The sequence below is a fragment of the Botryllus schlosseri genome, chromosome 5, assembly GCF_051294905.1.
Source record: "Botryllus schlosseri isolate E-star chromosome 5, Bs_hap1, whole genome shotgun sequence".
NCBI lineage: Eukaryota > Metazoa > Chordata > Ascidiacea > Stolidobranchia > Styelidae > Botryllus > Botryllus schlosseri.
This window is the reverse complement of record NC_137240.1, coordinates 8,998,159-9,018,378: the sequence shown is the minus strand read 5'-3', so window position 1 is coordinate 9,018,378 and position 20,220 is coordinate 8,998,159. Positions and strand designations below refer to the sequence as shown.

At 41.5% G+C, this 20,220-nt stretch overlaps 2 protein-coding genes across 2 annotated transcripts in view; one reads left to right on the top strand and one right to left on the bottom strand.

The window, feature by feature from the left end:
- The window catches only part of LOC145438922 (uncharacterized), a 254,138-nt gene that overhangs the window by 70,734 nt on the left and 163,184 nt on the right, over window positions 1-20,220 (bottom strand). The gene's annotated exons all lie outside the window — the stretch shown is intronic.
- Window positions 1-20,220, top strand: part of LOC145438926 (metabotropic glutamate receptor 7-like) — a 48,924-nt gene that overhangs the window by 8,731 nt on the left and 19,973 nt on the right. Inside the window, exons 4-15 of the mRNA XM_080316320.1 lie at window positions 3,015-3,104; window positions 3,229-3,304; window positions 4,967-5,040; window positions 5,122-5,208; window positions 5,307-5,400; window positions 7,793-7,918; window positions 9,519-9,677; window positions 16,465-16,620; window positions 16,734-16,810; window positions 18,104-18,266; window positions 19,209-19,355; window positions 19,734-19,834. Of these exons, the coding sequence (XP_080172446.1) occupies window positions 3,015-3,104; window positions 3,229-3,304; window positions 4,967-5,040; window positions 5,122-5,208; window positions 5,307-5,400; window positions 7,793-7,918; window positions 9,519-9,677; window positions 16,465-16,620; window positions 16,734-16,810; window positions 18,104-18,266; window positions 19,209-19,355; window positions 19,734-19,834 (1,350 nt within the window). The remainder of the gene's footprint in view (window positions 1-3,014; window positions 3,105-3,228; window positions 3,305-4,966; window positions 5,041-5,121; window positions 5,209-5,306; window positions 5,401-7,792; window positions 7,919-9,518; window positions 9,678-16,464; window positions 16,621-16,733; window positions 16,811-18,103; window positions 18,267-19,208; window positions 19,356-19,733; window positions 19,835-20,220) is intronic.

Sequence of the window (20,220 nt, the reverse complement as noted above, 5' to 3'; positions counted from 1 at the left end):
ATATAAAATTGCTCTAACGTACTAAACTAAAAGACGCACACGATTTCAAATTGGTATTTCTTCACTGGCATATATGTTTTTCTTGCTGGATGGTATTTGTCTTCTGAGGTTCAGATTGCCAAGACAGGAACATATGGCGCCAGTCATTTAGGCGCCTCTGGACAATTTAACCTATTATTTGGTATATATAACGAAGTTTTCGGTCTGCGTAAGGGCAGTCCGTTTCGGCCAAGCTTTTCGCGCTGCCGATCGTTCTGGCACACTTCTTGGAGTCGCATGTAATAAGTACTAAATCATTATATATCTTGGTGCGTGGTGACGTGTTAATGGCCAACGCCGATATGTCCATTTCTATAAATGTTGCGTGTTTTTTCTTGGGGTAAGAGTACCAAATAATGAACATAATTGGCAACTTTAAATCGCGCGCAGCGCGAAAAAGTTTGGAAAAAATTGCATAAATTTAAAAAAAAATACGCTATAATTTATGTTAATTCACGAAATAATTTGGGGCCCCCTTCGAGCTCACAACCCCCCCAATTGGGGGGTTTGGGGCGTGGCAGTTACGGTGCTGCATGCTCATTAACCTGTGCGTCAACCTGTCCTGACCCATAAACCTGCCTTTGTGATAGCTAGCCATCGGCTCATTGTAATTCGGATCTGGTACACCCCTGTACACCCCATCCGAGTGGTACACCCTTTGCAAATTCTGGTACACCCTAGGGTGTACGACCACCCCGGTTGAAGAGCACTGCTCTAGACAATCTCCATTTCCGACTTCAACCGCTTTCGTTTTATGACGTCACAATAGACTAATACGATGTAGACAACTTATCGTAGCGATGCCACATTCTTTCCAAGCAGTGCTTCTCTGCTGATTGAAACTTATTGTGAAACGGCGGGTCGTATTCTTGTGATAACTAATTATTATGCCGCGTGCCGGACGATTTCGCTTGCCGGGCCGGATCCTGCCCGCGGGCCGTAGGTTGCTGACCCTTGCCGTAGAAGATAGTGTGTTGCTTGTCATCCTGTGGTGGTTTTAGGGATGGTGTGAACCTCTGAAAGGTTCAGGTTCGTGTGAACGCGAACCTTTTTGAAAGGATATGTGTGAACGCGAACGTAAACCTCATGTGACGTCACGTGGCGTCATATTGCTAATTCCAACCCTACATTTTAGGGAAGTGATAGCCAATATGAATAAACACGATATCTAGCGACGACTCGGGCCACATAATACCACAATGCTGAAGTACACGTTGACGTTTTGAACGTCGCCAAATGTATCAACTGGGGCAATCTAATGATATAATAATCCCATAAAATAGGCTTACCATACGTCCTCTTTTAAGAGGATTTGTCCTCTTTTTTGACTGTTTTGAAAGTGTCCTCGGAGGACGCCCTTTTGTCCTCTTTTTTGAGATTTTGTCCTCTTTTTTGAAAATTTAGGTCAGATTTAGAGAAAATTGCGAGTGATATGCCGCAAATTAGCGCAGAAGTGAAGCTCCGGCGGGTATTTCGGAGGGAAAAGCGGTGATTTTAGCTCTGAGCGAAATGAAGACCTTTTTTTTTTAGTCAACCGATCACAAAGTGGGAAACATTTACCGGTTTTTGAGAATTCTTCTTCAGTTTTGCATGTCTGAAATTTCTGAAAAAGTGTCCTCTTATTACATTTCCAAAATATGGTAAGCCTATCATAAAATGAATATCTTCTGTCGCTTTGCCAACAATTTCTACGATGACTTGCAAGGGAATATAAGCTTACTCCTTAACGGTCTAGGCCAGACCGCACAATGTATTCGGCGTCTGAGTAATGCTACGTTGTTGTTGAGCAGAGTGTAAAACGGGTTTCTATAGTTGCTACCGATATTACCCCATTAACAAGTTATACAGCAGTAGCCAACACCCCAGTCGCAAGGATTTGTTTTTTATGATACGATAAACGTATGTACGCCTTCTCGATTCTTTTTTACATCATACAACGATATCAAATTCATTAATTGGTTCAATAACCACCATTCGCTGACCACCTACAAGTTGTGTCTTTCGCTCTTGATGTTGTGTGATTGCAGGTCAAGCTCACAGCAGAGAGTCACGAAATATTCGAGCAAACTTTTGTAACAAAGCAAGGAAAATTTTTGAGTTTGTCAAAGTGCACGCTCGTTTAGTGTTGATTGTTGTATGCTGCCAGTGCCATGCATATAGTGGCCTGCCGTTGAAATGCAATCGACTTCGACCAAAGATGTTATAACTGAAAATTGTAATATATGAAAAAGGTTCGCAGTGCAGAACCTATCAAGGTTCGTTTGTGAACGCGAACCTCTAAATTTCTGAGGTTCACAAACAGAACGCGAACGTGAACCTCACGTTCACACCATCCCTAATCGTACCAATGCCATATAACTTCATGCTGAATCGAAGATTCTATGGTCGCTAGGAAATATGTCTTTCTCAATACTAAAAGTATATATATATAAACGTATAATGTAGAGTTGCGATATTTTGAGATCCGTAAAGTATGACGCTTTTCACAGCCTGCATAAGTTACTATAGTGGACTAGTAAGTAGTAAAGGGTGATTTTCAAATTTATGCAGATAATTATCAGTGTTGACTAATAAAGGTCATTTTCCCGATTTTACTCCCAAATTACCAGCTTTCACATGATATCATCAGTGTTGAATGAAAAAACGTCATGTTTCAGATCTGAATCCCAAATACCCGTCGTCCGTCTTTTCGGTCAAAATTTCACGTCTTTCGTGGTCTTTTGGGGCATTTTAGGCTGAAAGTGAGGACACATTATCAAAAAGGATGACATTTGGGTGAAGGGTGGACATTTCTTCAATAATCTTAAGGAGAATATATGGCAGCCCTACGTATAATGTATGTGTAATTGTGTATTGAACCTATGAGGTCACGTGATGTCACGTGATGTTGGTTTGGCATCAACATCGTAGCCATTTATGATGTCGGCAATTGCAATGCCGATTTCGCTTTTAATGTTTTTTTTACGCTGATTCAGACAAATGCAGACCGGTCAATTTTGGACGGAATCAAGCTAGGCACGATTATGTTTGACACATGTGGCTCCGAGCCTCATGCATTACAGCGGGTAAGCATCAATTTGTCGCTTGACACATTCCACCATGAATATGAATATGCTTGTGTGCCTTGTCTCATGAAATTTATTTCACGTGTCAGGAAAACTGTTGAAACGATTCTAATTGCTTTTGCAGATTATCACCAACATACTACCACTCGTTTTGTCGGGTAATAACTGCGAGGAGTGTGTCATACACTCCCCTCTGGCAGGTTTGGAATAGATGTTTTCGTGGATTTTACTTGAGATTCGTTAATGTATTCATTTTCATGTATATTAACGATAGATATGGATGGTAACATATTTATGGACCCACCTTAGAGTATAGATCAACGTGATACGAGCACGGACTTGGTTTCAAAGTTCTAAAGTGAGTTCGAAGGACGATACAAGCTGTCCTGATCTCATTTATCGCGAACTTGAACTTGCTAGACGAGTTGATATTGATAATATTGTTTGTGGCTCACGAACTAATGTAATATCGCAGTGAACTTTACCACAATAGCAGTTCGGCGATCGGGTTAATCTCAATCCTTAGAAGAATAGGTTATGTACTGCAGCAATATATACATATAAGTAGCCTGTATAGCAGCGGTCGGGAACCTATGGCTCTTTTTGGTATAAGATATGGCTCTTTGCCAAATATTTGATTTTTAACTGAAATGATCAATATTGCAGCAACTTGTTAGTAAATTTTCATCATGACCTGAATAATTATTCCCGTGACCGTATAAACATGTCTTTTGAGAGGTAAAGACAATTGCCGTCTTAGTGGCTCGGACCCCCCTTTCAAAATCCCCAAATCTAAGTTACTGTCGCGCCGGCGACTAATATCGCTCGCGAATTCGATGTATACTCGACTCGAAATCTTGGATTGCACGATACGTTGATTGATGAAAGAGAAGAGCAGACTTGGCGACGCCCATATATGACAACGAACTTATCAACTAAATACGCACACTCGCACAGTCTTCCTGATCTACGGCGCAAAATGAACTGCCGTGGAATAAGTGGCATTCACAATTACAAACTCGAATTACAAACAACGCCGTAGCTATCCACGTTCTTGATTGGTAAGTCGCTTTGTAGTACCGGCGATACAATGTAGGCGTGTGGCGCAACGTTATATGTTCCAACCGAATACTTTGAGAATTGAGAAGTCGAGCAGTATTTAGATTTTCGGAATCAGTGCGACAGTTACATCATACATTCATTTAATATCAGTTTTTATAAATTCTAAGCTATTTATGATGTATTGCGGTATCAATGGCGAAGCTTGGCCCGTGTGTGCATAACTTCTCGTTTCAGGCTTTATTTTCAAATAATAAATATGCAAATCGCCTAATTTAGGGAGAAAAATGTTCAAAATTCAGCCATTCATGAACATCGATTGAAAATATCAATAGTAATTGAAGGTTTCACAATTTTCGTGACGACAGGGGACGAACTGACTCCATTGCCTCCCCTGACACTGATGTAACACGCACCATACATTGGGTATATACTGCTGTAGTGACCAATGTTTGGCTCCACTTACGCATGTGATCATGGGTTCTCGCATTTAAAAGGAGGATCACTACGAAGCTACGTTCTCGTAAATCAAGGTTTGCGTGCTCCAATAAGGTTATACCAGCATGATTAGTACGAGTTTTACAGAGAAAATGAGGCATAACGCGATGAATCCCATGTGGTGAGATTGTATAAGTGCTAGCATGACATCACAAATTTTCAATTGTGACGTAACAGTTGATTGACATGTGTGGCTCTTTGGGAGTTAAAATGGACAAAAAATGAGCAAATATGGCTCTTCGGACGAAAAAGGTTTCTGACCGCTGTTTTATAGCCTATATATAACAATTGGGTTCGTTTGACAGGTGTCGTGGGAGCTACGTACAGCTCTGTCTCGATGCAATTGGCGACGATCTTGCAAGTTTTCAGTATCCCACAGGCAAGTCAACCCCATGAAATTATGCAGGCGGCAATGTGAATTGGTGTGTTTGTGGAATAAATTAACAGTTGCCGAATTTAGGTAAGCTACTGGTCGACAAGCGTTGAGTTGAGTGACAAGGCTCGCTTTCCATACTTCTTTCGTTCTGTGCCATCAGACGTTCATCAGGTAGGGCTCCATATAAATTTCAGATCAGGCATATTATATAGTTTCCTGGATTGATGTTATTAAGGTGCATTCGAATTCCTAAATCTGCCTCTGTTTAGGCCGCTGCTATCATCAAATTCATCAGAGATAGAAACTGGAACTACATATCAGTCGTTTATGACGATGACAGTTATGGGACGGATGGCTTTGAAGGTGAATGCATTTCTGTCCGTACATTTTACTGAGCTTGGAATTTACTATTTGGATATTAGCCACTTAATTAGGCTACATGCCGTAGGACTCGTAGTATTTCGTACTAAATACTGGATCACCAATATTCTCCCATCATGGCGTGGTTGCGTAATGCGTACACTCACTGTGCGATATACAGAGTGGTGGGGCCTAATGACTAGTGGTCGGGAACCTTTGACTCGCGAGCCATATATGGCTCTTATAAGATATGGCTCTCTGACAAATTTTTAATTTTTACTTAATTTATCAATATTTCAGGAACTTGTTAGTAAACTTTAATGACGGTCAGAATAATTATTCTCGTGGCAGCATGATCAATTGATCATGTCTTTGAGACGTCAAGGCAGCGTAATATCCAGGGTTAAAGGCTCGTACCCCATTTTAAAATCCCCAAATGTTAGTTGCTGTTGCGCTGGAGATCCGACTAACACCACTCGCGAATTCGATCTACCCGCCATCGCGAGCCTCGAAATCTTTGAAATCTTTGCACGATACCTTGATTAATCAAAGAGAATAACAGACATGGCGGATTGGCGGCGTTTGTAAGACAATGAAGTTTTCAAATACACATTGCCCTCCTGATCTACGCCTAGAAATCAACTGCCTTGGAAGTGACATTCACAATTATAAAATCCAATTTAAAACACCGCCCTAGCTATCCATGTTCTTGTTTGGTAAGTATAGGCTTACCATACGTCCTCTTTTAAGGGGATTTGTCCTCTTTTTTGACTTTTTTGAAAGTGTCCTCGGAGGACGCCCTTTTGTCCTCTTTTTTGAGATTTTGTCCTCTTTTTTGAAAATTTAGGTCAAATTTAGAGCAAATTGCGAGTGATATGCCGCAAATCAGCGCAGAAGTTAAGCTCCGGCGGTATTTCGGAGTGAAAAACGGTGGTTTTAGCTCAGAGCGAAAAGATGACCCTTTTTTTTTTTTAGTCACCCACCTGACAATGTGGAGAGAAAAACGGTATTTTGAGCTCTGAGTGGAAAAGATGACCTTTTTTTTAGTCAACCGATCACAAAGTAGGGAAATTTTCCCGGTTTTTGAGAATTCTTCTCCGGTTTTGCATGTCTGAAATTTCTGAAAAAGTGTCCTCTTTTTACATTTCCAAAATATGGTAAGCCTAGGTAAGTAGCTTTCTAGCATCGCCGTAAAAATGTAGGTGTGTAGCGCAGCGTTATATTACGCCGAATACTTTAGAAGTCGATCAATATGTGGATTTTCGGAAGCGCGATGATTACAGTTGATTAATATCAGTGATTATAGATTCTAAGCTATATACGACGAGCTGCGCTATCATAGGTGATGCTAGGCCCGTCTATGCCTTATCTGTGCCTTACATCTCCTTTCGCGCGTTATTTTCGAACAATAAATATAAAAATTCCGAAATTATTGGAATAAAAAAATGTTCAAAATCTAGTCATTCATAAACATCGATAGAATTAACCAATAGTCATTGAAGGTTTCACAATTTTCCTTCACTCGCTCCTGACGACATGTGGGGCATTGCCTCCCCTAACCCACGTCAGTGACGCATCACACCCAGCAGTATGCATGTACTGCTGTAGTCACGGCTCCACCTACGCATGTGGGCAGAAAATTATGGCGCACGCTACGAATCCCATATATTAGTGCTACCCATACGGCACGAATTTCCGATTGTGACCTAACAGTTGATTGGCATGTATGGCTCTTTGGGAGTCACAATTGAAAATATTGGGTCAATATGGCTCTTCAATCGAAAAAGGTTCCCGACCCCTGGATCTGACTGAAAGAGTCTTGTGGTGTTTTGAACTGATGAAAATATTAATATCCGAATGAATATGTACTGAAATTTATGAGACCTAGTTCCGTTTGAGGTCGCTATGGGCCGTAGTTTTGTATTAGTGCGGAACGTGGACCGGAGTCGGAGTGGATATCCGGCCGGATTTTTTCAATTTTGGCCGGACTGGATCGGAGCCGGATCAGTAGTTTTTCTGATACGGCCGGAGCCGGATCGGAGCCGGATCAGTACTTTTTTGATAAGGCCAGAATCTTTATGGATAAGCATAACTTTTGTAACTAAATAACTACCAACCAACCACTCGCTACTAACCGCCAAGCCAGTGCGAAAATAAACAAGCCAAAATAATAAATTCACGGAACCATCGTTCCGTGTAGGGCCGGACATTCCAACCTCTCCTAAACGCAGGAAGGAATTTCAGTAACCATATTACTTCCATACGTTTGCTATCGCTGCTCTAATCCAATTAAAATATGCCAGGTCTTTCGTGTTTGGCACCCGAAACGCAAACAATACCTTACTAGTTTACAGTTTTCGCCTTCCTATTCCTAATACATGCCAGTTTGTTTTAGAGCTCGTGCACGAGGCTGACCAAAATGACATATGCATCGCTTATTCGAAGGCATTGGACAAAAGAATGAACGAAAGTAACGTAGACGGCTTGATTCGTGATCTAATGTCGAAGGAAGAAGCAAGAGGTACACAATTGTCAATTATTTTCCGCTCCTATAGTCGCTACACTTCCAAGCACGTAAATGTATATTGCAAAGTGTGCTACTAAATTAAAATCGAAAAATGAAGTCGCATTGAATTGCGCAAAGCGCGAAGAAAACTTCAAGATTAATTGAAGTCAATTCGTAAATTCAATTTGCATGTCGACGGCCGCCAACACATACTAAATCAATTGCGTGTAGACGGCCGCACAAATTTCCTTACACGGCCGCTGTTTGGCCACTCCTGGTCCAAACGTACTAGACTAAACTAAAACAAATACCTCTTTCGTCAGACTCACACGGTTCCAAGTTGAAATTTCTTCATGGGGTGTGTCATTTTCTCCGATAGTCAATTGTGTCAGGACTAGGGATGGTGTGAACGTGAGGTTCACGTTCGCGTTCTAGGTGTGAACCTCAGAAATTTAGAGGTTCACGTTCACAAACGAACCTTGGTAAGTTCTGCACTGTGAACCTTTTTCATGTTTTACAATTTTCCAACTTTCCGTTTGTGAATATTTAGTGTTTCTCTGCTGTGAGCTTGACCCGCAATCACACAACATCAAAATTGAAATACGCTACGACGCTAATAGCTACGTCGGTAGTCAGCGAATGATGCTAATGAAACCAATCAATCAGATGGATATCGTTGTCTGATGTAAAAGAAGGCGTATAAGGTCAAGCTTTCATCATATGTTTGTTGTATCATAAAAACCAAATCCGTGCGATTGGGCTGTCGGCTACTGCTGTGTAACTTGTTAATAGGGTAATATCGGTAGCAAGTATAGAAACCCGTTTACGCTCTGCTCGATATCAACGTAGCAATACTCGGACGCCGAATACATTGTCCGGTCAGGCCTAGCCATTAACGCGTATGCTTATATTCCCTTGCAAGACCTCGTCGAAGATATTGATTTTATGGGAATATCAATACCTATTATATTATATTTGATTATCCCAAAGTTGATACGTTTGGCGACGTTTAAAGCGTCAGTACTTACTTCATCATCGAGGCATTATGTGGCCCGAGTCGTCGCTAGGTATCGTGTACATTAAAATAGCACTTCACTGAAATTTAGGGTTGGAATTAGCAATATGAAGTCAAGTGACGTCATGAGGTTCACGTTCGCGTTCACACAGAACCTTTCGAAAAGGTTCGCGTTCACACGAACCTGAACCTTTCAGAGGTTCACACCATCCCTAGTCAGGACTATACTCGGCGAAGGCGGTTTTGCCGCTTGTGTTCCCAATGGACAATAGGGCACATGCATAATATATATAAAGGGTTTCGGTCAACATGCGGCGGTGTTTTTGGCAACACCCTTTGGTCATAATAAAATTACGAGATGTGGCGTCAATAAATCGCGTGAAGTGCAAAGACAATAATTTTCAAGTTGATTTTCTACCAAAAATAATTTATAATTTATGTTTATTTACGATCTAATTTTGGTCCCGTTCGAGCTCGCCTCCTCCCCCAAATGGGGGGGTTTGCAGTGCGGTAGTTACGGACCTGGGTACGGGTGTTCTATACATTACCTTCACGTGAATGTTGTGATGATCCCAGTTTAATAACGCTGCTCGTATTCAGCGGTAGTGATTTTCACCGTGAAACACAACGCCGAGAATATTTTAAAACGAGCCCATCACGTTTCCGGGGCTCTTTCGCTCGTTTGGATCGGTGTCGACGGGTGGACTGGGCAACTTCCTACAGTCGATAATGATGCAGATTACCTCGATGCTTTGGATGGTAAGTCGTTACTAGGGCCATTTAAAGTGATTAAAGTCATATTTTTTTCTATGCATCAGTAAGTCGTGAAATCAATTTTAATGCTAGAACCACATCCCTATGAGGTGTATTAAGAAAGTTATGAAGTCATATAAAGTAATATTTGGCTGGTTTGGCCATAAATCAGCTTTCTAAGTTATATAGTCATATTTTTGAGTTATAAAGTCGTATCGTTGTATACTTTAAATAAAAAGTACCAATTTAAGCGGCGAAGCAATTTAACACTAAGAAACTAAGGTATAGTTACTCGTTGGGGTATAGCTGGTTGAATACTGCTCAATATTATGCGGAGAGACTTCCACAAGTGAAAGAAATAGTCAATGCATCTTAAGGTGAAGGAGTTATTGCAAAGAGCATAAAAAAGTCAGTCAACGATCCAAAGTTGGCTAGTTAGTTAACAGAAATATGCCTCCACTATAACAAAATTTCAAACTTAATACTCAAAATGGAAAGTTGTATATACATTGTACACCATCAAAGAGGCCCATGCTGATCTAAATGCCCATGATGTCGGAAAAGATCCGTTCGAGCTCAAAAATTACATAAAGAAGCGATTGGACAAAAACGACGTGAAACAAATTATGGAGCTACAAAGACAAGACATTTCACGAGCGCATTATGCAAAACTACACAAGTGTTAACCAGTGGCGGCTCGTGACAATATCGGGTTGTGGGGCAAGGGCCGCAAGCGACTTGTTATCAATATGACGTCACAGTAGCGTTTTTCAACGTTCATGATGGCCACATGAATTTCCCGTAAACAATGATTTTTAACGTAGGTGCCGCGAGAGGTTTGCCGGTGGCGTGACTTGAAGTGCGGTAACAAATGTTTTATTCATTGTTTTTTATTCAAATGATTATTTTACAAAATGTACGCGAACTAAGAATCGTTCCCATGCCACGAATCAATCATCAGGTTATCCTTAGCAGCATGCGTTATGATTTCGTGGTAGAGATTACGCAAGCGCCGAGTAAGACTATACCAAAAATACACAGACCAACTACCTACAAAGAGCATTCGCATGACACCTTGTGGTGTTTTAATCGTTCCATGCTCAGCAATTCTGTAAAGTGCTGCAGCGCCTCCGACCCGATTTGTATATGGATTCTCGTCCCGAAAGCGAGTCAAATCGATTTGCCCTCGTCCGAAAGTGTTTGGTACACGATCCTGATGCGTTACGACCAGGGGATAGGCAATCAAAACGGTGGCACCCATAAACGTAAAACATTATAAAAAGCCAGCTGTTATCCATGGAAGATTAATTACGAGTCTGCCTGCCATCATTCAAGCAGGAATCAAAGCATTGTGTTAAATTGAAATGCGAGCACATATCGCATTAAACAATTTCATGAATAAATTATTTCATCTTGATGAATTTTTCACTTTTTTTCCATAGCCATAACAAAATATATCGGTAAATTAACTGTCAGTGTGCCTCGAGTAATAAGGATGAAAACCACTCACTTTTCCTTAGCCATAGACATGGTTGAGTTACCTGGGCTCACTTGATTGAAATTATTCGGAAAGAACATGATGTGTACAGTCGTCCGCCCACAAGCATTAATTTATGTCTTGTATAAGTATTGTGCGCGACGTGATTTCTTATTAGCAAAATGTTCAATAACGAGTTTATTGAAATCTGGAATTCCCAGAACCACGTCGTTGTGAATCGAGAGAACAGCCAACGCATTAAGCCTATCTTGGCCCATCCTGTTTCTGAGAAAGGTCTTGATACGTTTCAATGTGCTGAAACTGCGCTCGGATTCCGCGGATGAAATCGGGGTGGTCAAAATGATATTCAGAAAGCTAGTTACTGTAGCAAAGTTGATCGAAAGCGAATTTTCAACTAGGAATTTTGAAGGTTCACTAGTGGTTTTAATTTCCGAAAAGGATGTGTTAGAATACAAACAAGTCAACTCGCTCTCCAACCGAGCAATGTCGATCATCGGGTAATAACGAGGCACGCTGCGCAGTAGTCCAGAAGGAAAATGAATTTTGTAGGCAGGGAAATTTCTCGGATTTAACAGGGCGAAAGTAACCAACTGGTCACTATACAGACGATGTTGGATTTGGGACATCAGTATATCGCAACATTCGTAAGCCGCAACAAGCAGGTTTTGCACACTTATCCCACGACGTAAAAGCGCTGTGTCACCAGCGAAGTGTACATTCGCCCGGATATGCGAAATTGCCTCACAAAAATGTGCAATACACAATTGCGCAGTAGTACCATCGGCCATACGCGACTGAAAAGTGCTGTACAGTGTATCGACGTGCATGAAGATGTCACAAAAAAGCTTCAAAAAGAACAAAAATTATTCGTCTTCCAGGAGTCGTTTAAGCCCCGCCGCTTCACGTATGGAAGTATCATCCCAGACAGGAGAGCTCTCAATCACTGAGAAGCATTCCAGAAGCTCCACCCTACTCTCTGACACTCGTTGCACAACTCTGGATTGGAAGTTCCACCGTGTTGATACGCATCTAGGTAACCGGTGCTTGCATATGTCGCGCAATAGATCAGATCGCTTTGGCGAAATAGAGAAAAAGGAGGAGAACCCTGAAAGATTTGCAAAGAATATCTTGACAGAAGATATTCCTAAGCACATTTTTTTCACTACAAGATTGAGCTGATGCGCGTAGCAATGCAAAAAATGCGCATGCGGGTAAACTTCTTTCATTAAAACTTGTACGCTATGTCGCGATCCGCTCATGACTGCTGCGCCGTCGTAGGTTTGCGCAATAAGTTTCGGCTCAACTGAATAGGGCTGTAATGTTTTTTTTAATACGTAAGAAATTCCGACAGCAGTGCGATCGTCAACAGCCACAAAGCTGTGGAATCGTTCGACTGGCATACCAAATTTCGTGAACCGAAAAATCACGACTAGTTGTGACAAACACGTAATGTCAGTTGTTTCGTCAGACTGAATAGATAGAAATTCAGCGTCAACAATCTCGGTAAACAAATGCTGTAGATAGATGTGATATATCGAATCAAGCACATCATTTTGAATAGTCTTTGAGGTACCCTTAGCTACTGTCGCGGTGTCGAGATGTTCGCGCAAAATGCTATCAATGGAAGCCGTGTATTTAATTAGATCCAAAAATACCCCCCTATTGAGAGAGCATTCCTTCTCATCGTGGCCTCGAAGGGGCAATTCATGAACTCCAATAAATTTAATGGCATCAATCACCCGAGAGAGAACATGCCTATTCTTATCTACAAGCTCATTGTGCTTGCAGACTGATACGCGATAACTTTCATTGAGCTGCGACATTACATTTACTCTGCCAAACAATTTATATTTAACTGCACCAGCCATGTGCACTTGGGATTTTTGGTGCGTTTTCAGACGCTCTGACAAATGCTTCAGATCGCGATAACCAATTTTGTTCCAACAAGAGCCACTGCTTCCGGTACCGGCACTGTCGAATAAAAGACAGTAGAAGCAAAACAAGGCGTTTTTATCCTCGCCATAAGTAAGCCATTCATTTTTATCGAAATGCGCTGAAGAAAAGGCACGAGTGCGCTTTCCTCCGGCGTACGATTGGATCAATGGGCAATTTCTAGGCTGATACGGACCTAGTCGCTTTACCTCTAATTTTTGCTCTAAAGGCAGCTGGCTAAACGGCGTACGGAGCAAAGATTCAACACGATTCATGTTCGCACTTGACCTGACTACTTATCTGCAGAAATGGAAATGACTATAAATCGAGAGATTGCGTATGCCTAACTGGAAAGGTCAACGAGTTCGGACCCATACCCAATTGTTATCTCATACATTGGGCCTGTCATATTGAATCCAAAACATCATTCTGAAGAACCAAGAATAGCAGTCTCGGAAACTCGGTCTCGGTACAACATATGTTTATATAGCTCAGTGGTTCGGACACATACGCAATTGTTATCTCATAGATTGGACAAGGAAATGTCATATTGAATCCAAAACATCATTCTGAAGAACTACGGATAGCAGCCTCGGAAATTCGGTCCCGGTACAGCTTGGGAGATTCTGGCCTTGAGGCTGGAGACTGTCACACGACACATACGGCTTACGGTCTATAGTGTCTATATGTCTGCTGCAAAATCGCCTTCGGAAAATATATTACCGAATAAATACGTGGATGAAAGCCGAAAACTTGGTACACTGTTACATGAAATCATCGAGAAGTATAGCCTCATGACCGTTTTCGGTATGGTACACTGTCAAAATTAATACGAACAGATCAACGCCGAATTTTGCGTAATATTTACTGAGGAATCGGCTGATCAAGCGATCAGCTGTTAGCCGCCATCGAAAACGAAACAGCTACCGCGCTTGACAGGGGTTGTAATTGTGAGCAAATGGCCCGAAGGCCACCATTCCACGGTGAAATTGACATTGGAGAATATAAAATAAAACTAAATATTTGAATGCAAACCGAGGATGTTAGTAAACTGTTTCATGATATCATCATCTCATCACCTATCTCAGTATGGAACACAGATACACCGGCTTTTGCGTGAAATCCGCAATGCTTTAGGTAGGCTAAGTGTCAGATCAGCGCACATCTCTACCATACTCGAACTTAATAACGAAATTGCTGCCCTAATCATTGAGTGTCAACCTTGAGACTTGGCACAGCGTTCGATACTAAAATCAAGACATACCATGTAAAAGTTCATGACGGATCTAGCTAAGGAGCATCGTTAAAATCAATGGAGACCAATACCGGCTTTGCGTGAAATATGTTTGCGATACATGACCGATCAGCACACACTCGACTTTGGAAACGGAATTACTACCCTAAACTTTGAGTAGAAACCCTGAAACTTAGGACAGTGTTAAATACCACCATCACGACATGACATACCAAGTTTCAAGAATTATCATGGTGTGAAACACCATCAAAATCGACCTGTACCAGCAACGGTCGACTCAACGCATATCACGGTATCCGAGTTCAGATATAGATACGATTGTTACATCACACCTTAGGGGCGAGCAAGCATATTTGCCCCGGATGCTCGGCCATTTTACGAATAGGAGAGAGTAAAGCAACGTTTCTTAATTGTGCGCAGCTTTGAGAGAATAGATAGTGAAAGCTTGTTATGAGCGCTACCGGGGCAAGCCCCGGCTAGGCATTCACAAAGCGAAAACACAGAAGAGAATTCTATTTTCGCGGAGACTTCGCTATGTATGGGCATTTGCAAGCGAAAGCACAAGAAGAACGCGGGTTTCGCTGTGATCTCGATATATATTGAGCGCTGTGCGTCTATAAATGGTTAAATTGTTATTGAACAGAATTTTAGGTGGGGCAATGCCCCAGTTGCCCTATAGGACGAGCCGCCACTGGTGTTAACCCACATCAGCGTTTGAGGAGCGCTCATTTTCCTTACTGCATTCATTTTACGTCCAATTCAAAGACTCTAACATTCCACGCTATACATGAAACTGTACTACAACAGTGGTTTAAAATAAAAAGGGATGTGTATTACTGTTATGTTGCGTATATTTTACTTCTTAGTTATGTGAGTGATGTTATTCGCATGTAAAAATACAGGATTTTCACATAAAGTCATATAAAGTCATATTTTCCAAAAAATAAAGTCGTATTATTGATTTTTTAGGGTCATATAAAAATGGCTCTACATTACGGCATAGACCACCACGCTGTTACATTGCCTCATTTACCTTAGGCCCACATGCAATGGAGTTCTGTTTCTCTACAGCCGCGGTGATGAGAGGTACTACGAAGCGCATGCTGTAGTTCTTAGATTAGTTCTAACAGAACCGGTGACATCAGCTTATTATGAAGGCTACTTGATTTGCTCCATCGCATTCACCAGTGTTTTGCGTATGTACTTTCTACAATTATAAGAAGGCTATAGTTTATAGACCAATATACGGGACTGGTCTAGTATAATATAGTAAAAGTCTTATCCAACAGTGCCTAAAATGTGTGGAAAATCTTTTTCCCCGACCCTCAACTTATAGTTGTGACTTGTGAGCAAGCTTTGAGAAGCACACGTGCAATTATGCATGATGAAGAACAGATTTCGTGCCAGATTTTACGCTAAACATACTTTAATAGTTTATTCATATTGAAATGAATGCGTGTGCCATTCCAAAGTTTCTACAACATTATACAACGACGCATTATTTATAATATCAATTTCGTCGATGTCTATAGAATTGATAACAATTGGTATTTCGGGTCGAGTTCACAGCGCGTCACTAACTATTCACAAACGGAAATCTGATTATTTCGCAAAAACCTTTCTAACAAAACATAAAACATTTTTGAAGAGGGCAAGATAAATTCTCGTTTAGCGTTTAATTTCTCTTCTTCCTGCCACTGCCAGCGCCACGCGAAGAGTGGTCTGAATGTGAAATGCCAACAAAAGCTGTTATAATGAAGTGAAGAATTGTAACAAGGGGAAAAGGTTCACAGTGTAGAACCCTCAATTTTCTGAGGTTCAAACAGAACGCGAACGTGAACCTCACGTTCACATTCACACCATCCCTAGCTCCAAATTAATCCATATTAGTGAAATGATGCAGGAAAGTGTAAATAGAGAGTTTGTTGTGTTGTGTCTTGTAATTGCGTACACTCTATTTAACATTATTTGTGCGGGGTGCGCCCTACATGCAGATAATTCGAAAGGCTGCGCACAGTGCGCATTTATAAACAAGTTTTTGACAACTTCTGCTATAGAGCTATCGATTGACAATGACAATACGTTCCGAGCGCTTTTGTTCCTTTAAGGTGTGGTTGGTTTCATACCCAAGCTGGACACCCCGGGAAACTTTATCGAATACATCACGAGCGTTGAGTTGCAAGACAACTTCCGCCAGAACTTATCGAGGAACCCCTGGTTTCCAAGACACATCAGCACGAAAAACAACTGTTCGCTGCCTGGCGGTACGCAAGACATTATCGCATTCGCAATCCATCTAGGAAGCGCAATTTCACGTTTCTATTGCTGTTGCTATTGCGGTCTTCAGAGGTACGATCAGCGGTGCGATCATTTTCAGATAACAACACCGCCGGCCTGCGTGTCTGTGATCTCCATGAACGCATCAATTCATCCACCTTCCAACTTATTGAAACGGTTTGTATTCGAGATGCATATTTCATAAGTAAATGGATAATTTAGGATCTTGGGGCGGAGATCATATAGAGTTGAGTTGATTAAAAGGCCGATTATCGCATTCATCGGAATTCAAAAACCCAGGATTATGGGGATCGGTTGATCGCAGCGCATGAAGTTGAGTTAATTTAGTAATCTTAAGGTCTAGCGAACCTGAATGAACATGTACACTACGTGCAAATGCGGATACATTTTCGTTCATGATTGAGACGATTTTCTGATACGGTGCGTAATTAGGACCATGAAATTTTCTCGCATCCTGTCAATACGGTATTATAAAATATTTGAACGCACTGGATTGGCCGCATGGTGCGGTAAAATTATCGTGCCATGCAGTGCGCATTTGAGTTAATCGATATCACTTACCACGGTCACGATATTTACATTACCCCAATGGCTCGAGCGAGAGTCTTACGCTTTGTAGCGTAATGGGCCTCACACTCGACATGTCTTTATGTGCCAAGCCAAGAGTAACAGTTTTTATTCAGAAGACCAGCATTCTCACGGATAAGCTAACTTTATGATCTCCGCCCTTGAACTTTCTTCATCTGATTCGTCAAAATGTAACGATGTATAATAGATGACGGGTGTACCGAAAATAGTGATATTGTTGTCGTGTGCGGTTGACATGGAAAGGTTTCTATGTTTAGCGCAAACATCATGGTGTGGAACTATAACGTCCGTTGCCGAGTCTCTGAAAAGCCCAGACCTACAGATCCCTTCGTTTTACTCTCGAAATCTTTGTAAATACAATCAGATTACTGCAACACGGCCCGATGGAGAGGGATCTTGAGCAGAAAACGCCACGGGAGGTTTTCGTCGCCAATCAGTGGCACAAATGGCCTTCAGGTGTTCAGTGTCATACGCTTTGCCACTGGCACAATTATCCTCTTATCAATGTCATACTTGTTAAGTTGTTCAATTTCCTATGCATATATTCGTGCTTATAGTTTTATCGCACGTGACGCCCGCGAAAAGGTCTATGTGGTTTCGTTGCAGTAGTGCTTGCAAATGAATTACATTTATAATTGTCAGCTGATATTGTTTTGTACCTTTACTGATGTTGCGAGACTGTAACCACTGTGTGAGTAGTGATTGTTTTTGTCTAATTTTTCAGGCTATCATTTGCAAACTTGTTTAAAAAATTCCAATTGTTACTAATAGGCATGGCGATGTTAATATCGCAGCGAAATGACTATACAGCTAAATTTATCTGTCATTAATTCATCATCTCACTTCCGGCGGACCTCTCAGCCTATCGCAAACTCGGTGTATGCTTTCGTGCGCGCGTTGGACCAGTACCACAAAGTGAAATGTAACGGGAAGGCGGTGTTTTGCGAGGAATTGCGGAATATGGCGGGGGAAGCAACGCTCGCTGCAGAAGTTTACCACTACCTCAAGAATGTTTCATTCACCGGTACGAAATTACGGATGATGTCATATTTTGGAAGCGATTAATGGCTTGGCGAACTATATGTTATACGCATTCGCTTAATTGTGGATTATTTCGATTCTGATGCGCCGTAATCGTAACACTATAGAACAGTGGTGCACAAAATTAGCTGTGCATCAACAACAGCGTTTACAGAACAAACCACTAAAACATGATTTCTACTGAAAACCTGCCGTTTCCTTTCAAAGACCGGTTCAGCAATGCGAGGCTCCACCCTGGAAGGCGCGACCGTGACACCAATTGACTATTTGAATATGAGTTAAAAAATATTGGAGATAGAATCAGCGAAGCACCGGGGCTCGCTTGAAATCCGGTTAAAAATCCCCGGTCTGGACCAATTAAAGTAGAACGTGGAATTATTCCTTGGAAGTCGATTTTGGATGTATGTAAAGTGTTTTGTTTTCGCGTTACCGAATGAACTCCCACTATGGCTTCAGACATTTTCTATTTCCATACACTTCGACTCCGGATACGTTGAACACAATGACTCGGACTCCTAGTATTTTCTTCACACAATCTGACTCCGGCTAAAACATACCTGTAAATCTAATAGGGAAATTCTAAATTAACTACATTTTTAGACATGTATGGCTCGAATAAATTATAACAAATGTGCTCACAGAAGGTCCGCCAGCGTGAAAACACCATAACTTCTTTAACTGCAATGTTACCTCTTAGTCCCACTTGGTTCAGTTTTAACGTAGTTGGAGTCGGAGTATAGGAATCAGAGCATTCTAACAAACTGGAACTCCGGATCAAGTCAGTATCTGTTTTCCGAACTCCAACTGCGACTCCGACTCCAATGCCCTGCTTGAGATACTGGCATTGCCCAATTAGACAGTCACAGAATGCCATAGGATCTTTAGCGACCGCGCATAGCATTTGGTTGAACAAATTCGTTATCAGGAGTGGGAGGACGACATTTCCACTTCGACAAGAATCACGACGGACCTCCTACGTACGACGTATTGACGTTTTCCAAAGACAGAGTTCGAAACAAATCGGGAAATCTACTGGATGGGTGGATAAAAGCAGGAATCTACGCTGACAACGGTAAAACGTGACGTTCTTACGAAAATGGAAATAAATTACGATCAGGCATCACCTTGGCGGTACCATGCTTTGATTTCATCCATCCGTGTCGTGTCGTCATAATATCCGTTGCTAGAGGCGCTAATAAGCAGCTTTCATACTACTCTATACTGAATTACCCATGGTACATGAATTATAATCGTGACACTGTCCAAGTGTCCAACATATAGCTATTAGCTAACAAGGCGACTAATATGCAGATGATAGACTGCTACAGTAGGTTTATCAATATTGTACGTACATAGTTCATGGTCATTTCTCATTTGCAATGTGCATGAGACACCTAATCAAAACTCTGAGTCAACGATATTTACCCTATCTTTCCTCTTTGGATGACAGAATTGAGTTGGTATACTTCACTGTCGAACAGAACTGTTTCCACAAAATCAACTTGCAGCGAGCCGTGCAAGCCAGGCGAGGCACAAGTACAAAGTTCATCCGTGAGCATTATGTTCTTATGTTTTTATGACGGTCTTGCATTCCTGGATGCACGTTTGCAAGTGTGGTCGTTCAATGTCAATCATTTCGAAGTAATAAGTCTTTCGTCTTTCGTAACCGATGGATCGTGTAACACGTCATGATTTCTTCGTCTAAAGTAGGGTAGACTGAAGAGTTAGCAACGATATCGAGCGAGACTGCGCGGGATATGCATAAGTGCGATGCACAGTGAATTGCAATAGTCGATCGTCACGATTTTGGCTCTCGTGGACTAGATTTTCTCTCGAATTGAGCTGACAGACGCGATTCTAAGACGCAACCTATGTCCATTTGATGGGAATATTTTGATTCCGAACAATTTCCCTCCATCAGTAGATCAGACTCGTGA